Raw genomic sequence first — 8,299 nt, 5'->3', positions numbered from 1 at the left:
TAGAGCCAGGTAGAGAAGTGAGGGGACACGTAGAGACAGGTAGAGACAGGAAGGGACAGGTAGAGACAGGTAGAGACAGGAAGGGACAGGTAGAGAGAGGAAGGGACAGGTAGAGACAGATAATAATGCAAGAACACATTCAGAACACTCAGTAAACTGGAGCTGGAAGACATTTTAAATATCCAAAATAAATAAAACGACAGAAACAACAGACCTATGAAGTCTCTGTATGATGATTTATTGCGACAGGCTTGGTTTGAATTGCTGCTTTACGGATGAATGTATACAGCAGTAACTCAGTATTTGAACTGTCTGGGGTTTACAGTGTGATGAAACAGGAAGTGAGGCGTCACCTGTCTGAACTGGCCCTCCGACACGCCGTCTCTGTAGAAGATGATCCGGGTCGGCTTGTAGCGGGTCGACTTGTAGAACTGGATCAGCAGCTCTCGCACCATGGAGGCCAGGTCCTGGATCACTTCCTGCCTGGGCCGCTGGACCCGGACCGTGGCGCAGTACCGGCTGGGGTGGGCGTCCATGCTGCCGACCACCTGCAGGGGGAGATCAGCTCCGACTCAGCTAACTTTTAAAAGGTCGCAAAAAACAAAAATGACTTAGTTTCCATCTGCTGCTCTGAAGCAAATCAACCAGGCTAGCAAAGATTTTATCAGCTGTTGATGCTCAGGTAGCAATAAACAACAACAAGATGGTGGACTTTAGTGCCTCTGGTAAGGCACAGAACCACCGGGTGGGAAAGTTTGCTGCATCAGAACTTATTCTGCAAACGTGTTTCCATTGTTAGATGTTTTTTGGAAAAGCCGAAAACCATCTGAAGATGGGTGTAAAAAGTTTGTTTTCGAAATTTTGTAGATCAATTTTGCCTTTTCTTACCCTAAACCTCAAATGAACGTAAAAACGTTGAAAAATTGAGGAAGTTTTTTCTATTTTGCTGTTTCCATCCATCTAATGCGACACTTCAGAATGCAAATAAAAAACCGCTGATGGAGCGTGGCTACTGTTCCCCTTTAATAGTGGCGTTTCATGCCTGACCTGCAGGGGGTGCTGAGGTTTAAACATAAACGTCAGAGGAACCAGAAGCGAGCTCTGGTCGGACGTTCTCACCGCAGCGATCGACGGCTTCTTCCCGTCGCCGGCTGGAGGATGAGTGACGTCCGCGCCGAGGAAAATGATTGGCTGCTGGAACACCGACGGCCTGGAGGGGGCAAAGGTCAAAGTTCACCGTCCATCAGAGGCCTGCGAGAGGAATCAGCAACGCGTGGGGGTCGTACCGCTGGTTTGGAAGCAGGATGTTGTTGATGCCTCCCAGCTTGACGTTGATCTTCAGGCAGAGGTTGGAGAGCGTCTGGGGCGACGTCTTCACCACGTTCTTCACCTGGACGCACTGCGTGGCCATGCCCAGCAGCGTGTCTCCCACCCGCTTCACCTCCGCTGTGGGGCGGAGCCAGGCAGTCACGCATCACTTCCTGCCGCGGGGCAGAGCTGCGACAAGCGGTCAGCTTCTTACCGTAGACGGGCGTCTTCCCGGGCAGGATGACGATGATGAGCTGCAGGCCGGCGTAGGTGTTCTTCAGGTGCCGGAACATGGGCTCCACGCTGTCGGCGCCCTGCGCGTACTTACAGAAACACGGCTGGCCCTGGATCGGCATCCCGGCGTCCTTGGAGATCTTCCTCAGCTGCTCCGTGAAGCTCCTGGGGAAACAGGAGCCGGGCTGGGAGCAGCTCATCCGCACGGCTGAAACTCATCTGCATTCCTTCATTCTTTACTCAGGTTAGTTTCGTCTGAAAACGTCTTTATGCTAATAAATTTAAGTAGGAGACAATAACTATTGTCTACTATATAATGCGAATATTTATTAATTAAACATTTATTCAGAGTTGACAAAATGATTTTATTAACATTAATATTTAGTTTTTAAAAAACTAGAATGTTTTAATTTACAAAATAATTTACTATTAATTTAAATATATTTTTTCTGAATGTTATTTTATTATGTGTATTTATTTTTATATACATAACTTATGCATAAAACAATAATCTTTATAAAATGCCTTTATCTGTATAAGTTATGTAAACAAATTTTGACTTATCCAAATCCTTTGTGTAGGGTTAAAAATAAGAAAAAATAATAGTTTGAACTAATTTCTTTTATCAATATTTTATATATGACTTACATAATAATATTAATTTTTATAGATTTAACTCATTTTTATAATTTTGTCTAACTTTAGTTTGTTGATCTGTATTTAAATAAATGCATCTATTTACATTAAACAGTAAATATTTAAATGTATTTTGGGTTAACAGCAAAACAATTCTAATAAAAATTAAATATAAATATGAGAAATTACTTCATTAAAATTTGACAAAACATTTTATAAGAACTTCCTCTTGGTTTTAGAATATCCTTGCAGTCTGCCTGGACGGAGCCGGCAGCTAAAGTCTGGATATTTCTGAGTGTTTTATGGACGCCGCTCTGATCTCACTTCAGGATTTCCTCTCTGCACTGGCGCTGGGTGGCGAAGCAGGCGATGGCCCACATCTTGATCTCCACTCCGGTGTGGAACTGCTTCCCCCTCATGTCCCACACGCCGTGGCTGGGCGTGGCCACCGTGCGGTTCTGCAGAGACAGCAGGCGTCGGTGCCGACAGCCGCTCACACGCAGGCCGCGGCGCTGCTGTGAGCTAACTGAGGCCTGTTAGCAGTGACTGGACGAGGTTAGAGATGTGTAAATCAAGCTGCTTTTCACACAGACGATGCACAGCAAACAGAAATGAGTGAAAGCAAAGCTAAAGTCAGACGCAAAGTGGAGCTGCAGACAAACAGGATTTCTCCACAGAAAACGTTTTTAACTTTATGGTTTTAAACTCATTTTAAGACTCAAAATGTAGAGAAGTATAAATGATGACACGCAGAAGACAAACATTATTAAATACTTTGTTCACATCAGGGTACAAGAACCTAACAGACGATCCCAGCAACTGAAACATTCAAATGGTGACAATTTTTCAAGATGGTCGTCGAGAAATACATAACCGGATCCATAAAAATCAGATTTATTCATCATTTCCTTCATTTGTCAATATGGCCATCATGGTGGTCACAGAAAATTTAATTTTGCTCTAAAATCACGAAGTAGAAAAACGTGTTTGGTGTCACATCATATTCTAGCTATGAAGAAACAAAGATCAAAGATATAAAGATTTTCTTGTTTTCTTTTTCTGATGGACATTTTTCAAAATGGCCTCCATGATGGTTATGAGAATATATGATTACATTAAAATCAGCAGCAGTTATTAACAAAAGCTTTCCAAAAACAGTTATTTCACTAAGCAACAATCTTAACTTAGCTGAAGCTGAACACATGAATAAATTAGCAGCGCACTAAACGTGAAGCTGTGGCCTTCAGCTCCCCTTTGGACACATCAGATGTGTTTGAATTTTAACTGATTCAAACGACAGACTGGATTTAGTGAAAGTTTCTTTTCCAACACAGTTTGAGTCGCTCTTATGGAGCATCTGTGGAGAAATCCGGGTTAACTTCTGAGCCTAAGACAGAGATTGAAAAGGGAAGGTACCATAATGGGTTCAGAGCTCACCCTGCCGCCATACTGCAGCATGGGGGCCGGCAGGACGCGCCCCGTCACCTGAGCCATCTCATCGCGCACCCGGAACTGGAACTCCTGGACGAACGGGTCGGACTCGTAGTTGGCGCTCCTGACCTGCAGGGGGCAGAGCAGTTTCTGGTGAGCCTGAACCGGGTTCTGCTGGGATCGAGCTGAGGGTTCTGCTCTCACCAGGCGGCTGATCTCCTCCTGCCTGTCCGGAGCCGAGCGCGCCGTGGCTTTGATCATGGTGGACGTCTGGTTGTCAGTCAGCTTCTTAATGCAGCGCTGGCCGGGAACGATGTTACACACCTGCACACACACACACACACACACACACACACAGCAGCTGAGTTCAGTCCTGTTTTAATGCATCAGCATCATCACAGTCATTTAAACTGCAGAAACACAAAGGAAATCCAGTGATGAGCTTCCAGGTCAAATAATAACAAAAAACTAAATAACTGTCAGAAAGTCAGAATCAAGTTTTTGCCAGTGGCCCTGATCATATTTTGTATAAATGGGTTCAGTTTATCAGTGGGAACTGTGAACATGAATGGATTCAGTTCAGTGAACTGGTCGGTGGTCTGCTCACCTCCAGCGGCAGGTAGGTGTGTTTCTGCTCCTGGCCCACCTGCAGGCAGGGCAGGTGGGGGTACTTCAGCTGCAGGCTGTACTTCTCCCTGAAGTACTGCGCCACGGTGCGCTCCACCGTCTGGCCGTTCTCCAGCTGCAGAGGGAACCTGCAGGTTCAGAACAGCGATCCGGTCAATGTGGGCCCTGCAGCGCCTGCAGCTGCGAGGAAACACGGGGGGAGACGTACGTCTGCAGGCTGGCGGGCCGCCGCGTCACGTTGCACACCCTGTACTTCCTCCGCATGCTTCCACAGTGGGTCACTTCCACTTTAAGACCTGAACGAGCATCAGACACATTTTACTTCTTCATTGTGAGGAAGCAACCAGGCATTTCTCTAAAATCTGCTTCAGTGAAGCTAAATCCAACATGTGAATCTGAATAAAAAGTGCGAGCGCCTTCAGAAAGCCTGGACACGTTTTCCCACCTTTGATCTCTTTGGTGAATTTGACTCGGTGTGAGTCCGGGAGCGAGCGTGGCTGCTCGTCCATGTTGTGGATGTCCAGCACCTCACACATGAACTGGATGACCGGCTGCGCTTTGTAGAAGGCCGTGGCTGAAACTGGAGGAGGAAACGACAGTCTGAGCTTCTAAGCTTAAGACACGTCACACACATTATCACAGAGCCTGCAGTTAACCTGGGCTGGAACGATTAATCAGATGGTTTATTTACTGTGGAGGAGTCGACAGTTTACCCTGTTAAAAAATGAAGTAATGAGTTAATCAGACTGTAAGAATGCGACGAACAATTAAATGCGCACGCGGCTCCGCCTCGCCCTGCTGGAGCTGCGGAGAAACAGTCCTGTCAATCAATCATCCCAGAAGATTTTCACTGGACTCGTCCTGCTTCCCTTCCCTTCACGGCAGAACGAGCTTCCTGTTCCACTCAGATCCTCCCCGACACTCACCATCGATGTTCAGCATCATCTTCCACATGGCGGGCCGCACCGACTGGTGGAAGCCGAACCAGACCTCCCGGCCTCCGCCCAGCGGGTGGTCGTAGCCCTCAGGGGAGGAGAAGAAGGAGCGACCCACCGGGGTGTACCTGGGGGGGACAGAACCACACCGTCAGCTCAGCTCCTGACGGGGCCGTCAAGCCGTTCCAACATGGCGGCACTGACTTCATGGAGGGCAGGTGTCGCAGGACGACGTCCACGGCGTGAACCGGGTTGGTGCTGAGCGGCTTGTCCAGGTCCAGCGGCTCAGGGACGCTGCGTCCGGTCAGGACTTCGTGCAGCAGGTGCCAGCTGACCAGCGACACAAACCTCATGCTGACCTTAAACGGCCGGTCCTTCCCGCCTTCGCCCGGCAGCGTGACGTCCAGGTCCACCTGCACCGGACCAGAGGAGACCACTGAGGAATCGGACCGGACCGGACCGACCTCATAAAACCGAATAAACCAGGAAAGGTCACACCAGCAGACTGCCAATATTTCAGATAATTAAACAAATAAATCAATAATTATCAATAGACTGATATGAAACGCTTATATTGTAGATACGTTGTCCAGCCGTATCGTCCAGCCGTAATTTCATTTACTCAAAAGGAACTTTAAACTTGTCGCTTTCTAGCCTTGATTTAAAGGAACACTGCGTTTCGGCCATTTTGCAGTTTTCTGGAAGTTTGGATCCGCAGCAGCTGTCTGGTTGATTTTGTAGGCGGTAAAGATAAATGCTTGGATGAGTATGAGATAGTAAATATCTCAAGATATTTCTGGGACATTCATCCTTTAATGCTGGAAATGTTGTCCCGGTGTCGGAAGGCCGACTTTGTAACCGTCTCTATGTGGCTGTGAAGGTTTGGGTCCGAGTCCGCCCAGGTTTGGATCTCTGGTTTCCAGCTGTAACTGGAGCTGCGCTAACTCCCTTCAGTCTTACCCCGCCTGTGGCCACAGGAAGTGGACTCGCCGTGTAGAGACTCCTCTTCCCATCGTAAACCGGTAGCCGGTCGCCGAAGATCGTCACCTTGAAGTGCTGCACCATGGAGTCCACCACCTCCCTGGAGCAAACAGAGCACCCCGGGTCAGACGCTGCCTGGCAGGACGGACGCCCAGGACGGACGCCCAGGACCGGGACGGACGCCCGGGACCGAGACGGACGCCCAGGACCGGGACGGACGCCAAGGTCCAGGACGGACGCCCAGGACGCCCAGGACCGGGACGGACCCGCTCCAGACTCTTCCGGTACCTGTTGACCCGCCGGGGACATTTCTCCGGCTTGATGTCGATCTCGTACAGGTAGACATCGATCTTAGGGATTTCCACCTGGAAGCAGTTGGCCAGGAGCTTGATGGGCTTTCCGATGGAGCCATATCCGGGTCGCCGTGGCAACGTAAACAAGGCGTGGGCTCCTGAGGAGAAACGGGAAAATGTGAGGGAAACTAAATTCACAGGGAATATTTTACCAGAGACGCACATTTTTCCAGCAATTTAACAGAAAAACAGAAAGGTGGTGCAGCGAACGCATCGTGGTGCAGCGAATACATTGTGGTGCAGCAAACGCATCGTGGTGCGTTCACTGCACCACGATGCGTTCAGGTTCCTGCAGATGTTCTGGTCACCTGGTTTTAGCATCAGGTTTTTATTTTTTTCCAATAAACCTGAGATGAGCAAAGATCTGATGCTGTCTTCTGATTGGTCAGTGAAGTAAAGGAATATTTGACTATTTTTAATAAACTTGTATTGATGAAAATAAATCTGGACGTAGTTTTCCAGGATTAAATGTCGCTTAGTGTGTTTCCCAAAATTCCCAAAAAATATAATTTTTTTTAAATAGGGCTAAAACATTTAATCAGATTAATTGATTACTGAAATGACTGTCAACTAATTGAGTAATTAATTGTTAACATAAAGACTCTAAAAACGGCCATCTACTCAGAAACACCTTCAGAGCAATAATTAAGCTAAAGCTAAAAATTATTTAAAAAATCATTAATTTTAATCTGCAGATTTAAAAAATTACACATTTTGCAGATTTTTCATTTAACCACTTGAACTCATTTTATACAACATTAAAAATACAAATGAATAATTAAACTTCTTCTTTTAAATAAGAACACATTTTTGAACCGGGTCGGTACAAACAAGCTGCGAGCTTTAATGCAGCGAGGCGACAGGGAGGAAGTGGTTAATGAGGAGGAAAGAGCTGAGGACGCTCCAGGATGTTACAGGTTTCCTGGTGTTAGAAAACACATCGCCGGAGCTGCAGAGAAGAACCGGAGCGGGTACCGGGCCGGGCCGGGGCAGGAGCGTGAGTGGGCGAACGGCACGGCAAACTGGAAACCAGAGTGACATCACAGTTTCCACCAGCATGAGGCAAACTCAGAGAAGCTGATGAAAGGGTCAGGAAGGATGAAGATGCTCTTCTTGCCGCTGAGCTGTCGCCATGGTGACAGCATCGACGTTGCCACGTTTTCACCACGGCAACAGCGGGCGGGAGGAGGTAAACAGGTGTGTGCGAGTTGCTCTTCATCACCTCCTGAAATTAGATCAGGAACCGGGAATCCTTCTGAGGAATCACAGGAAAGACGGATCGCCTTCGACGCTCCTGGTGTAAGACCCGGAGAGACAAACGGTCGGATTAATGCCCTCCACCCGGGTCCGGAGGGGCGGCGCTGCCGAGCCTCTGTGGTCTGACAAACATTCCCGACTGATCGTCCTGGGCATACTGGGAATAATGGGAATACCGACACCCATGAAACATACAAAAATATCCAACATGCTTTCTACCAACATCTAACATTTTCTGTCCTCTGACCAAAAATTAAACCTTCAAACTGGAAATTTATTTAATTTATGAACTATAAAAATCAGAAAACGGTCAGAAAACAAAAGTTTCTTATCTTTAAATGTTGCATAAATAAAATGTTGGAGCAGGGAAGGAACTGGATCAGGACAAGATGAACCAAACATCGAGCAGCAATCACGATAAAAACAGAAACGACAAGACGACGTGGAAATGCAGGTCTGGTGTGGCGAGTCCATCCGTCCATCCATCCCTCCATCCATCCATCCCTCCATCCATCCATCCATCCATCCATCCATCCA

At 47.4% G+C, this 8,299-nt stretch overlaps 1 protein-coding gene across 3 annotated transcripts in view; it reads right to left on the bottom strand.

Moving 5' to 3' along the window:
* Positions 1-8,299, bottom strand: part of LOC106946899 (protein argonaute-3-like) — a 20,949-nt gene that overhangs the window by 6,337 nt on the left and 6,313 nt on the right. For 2 of the 3 annotated variants that reach the window (XM_015031576.1, XM_015031577.1), the window contains exons 3-16: positions 6,441-6,603; positions 6,132-6,252; positions 5,376-5,584; positions 5,163-5,299; positions 4,682-4,816; positions 4,445-4,532; positions 4,217-4,364; positions 3,814-3,933; positions 3,595-3,738; positions 2,503-2,636; positions 1,523-1,707; positions 1,287-1,446; positions 1,120-1,210; positions 354-548 (exon numbers count right to left, since the gene is read on the bottom strand). In XM_015031576.1, the coding sequence (XP_014887062.1) occupies positions 354-548; positions 1,120-1,210; positions 1,287-1,446; positions 1,523-1,707; positions 2,503-2,636; positions 3,595-3,738; positions 3,814-3,933; positions 4,217-4,364; positions 4,445-4,532; positions 4,682-4,816; positions 5,163-5,299; positions 5,376-5,584; positions 6,132-6,252; positions 6,441-6,603 (2,030 nt within the window). The remainder of the gene's footprint in view (positions 1-353; positions 549-1,119; positions 1,211-1,286; positions 1,447-1,522; positions 1,708-2,502; positions 2,637-3,594; positions 3,739-3,813; positions 3,934-4,216; positions 4,365-4,444; positions 4,533-4,681; positions 4,817-5,162; positions 5,300-5,375; positions 5,585-6,131; positions 6,253-6,440; positions 6,604-8,299) is intronic. The other variant, XM_015031578.1, reaches the window with a different exon arrangement.

This window comes from Poecilia latipinna, unplaced genomic scaffold (genome assembly GCF_001443285.1).
Source record: "Poecilia latipinna isolate Pla-1442-1.1 unplaced genomic scaffold, P_latipinna-1.0 Scaffold211, whole genome shotgun sequence".
Taxonomy (NCBI): Eukaryota; Metazoa; Chordata; class Actinopteri; order Cyprinodontiformes; family Poeciliidae; genus Poecilia; species Poecilia latipinna.
Note: the sequence above shows the minus strand (reverse complement) of the source record. Positions and strands in the feature narration are given on the sequence as shown.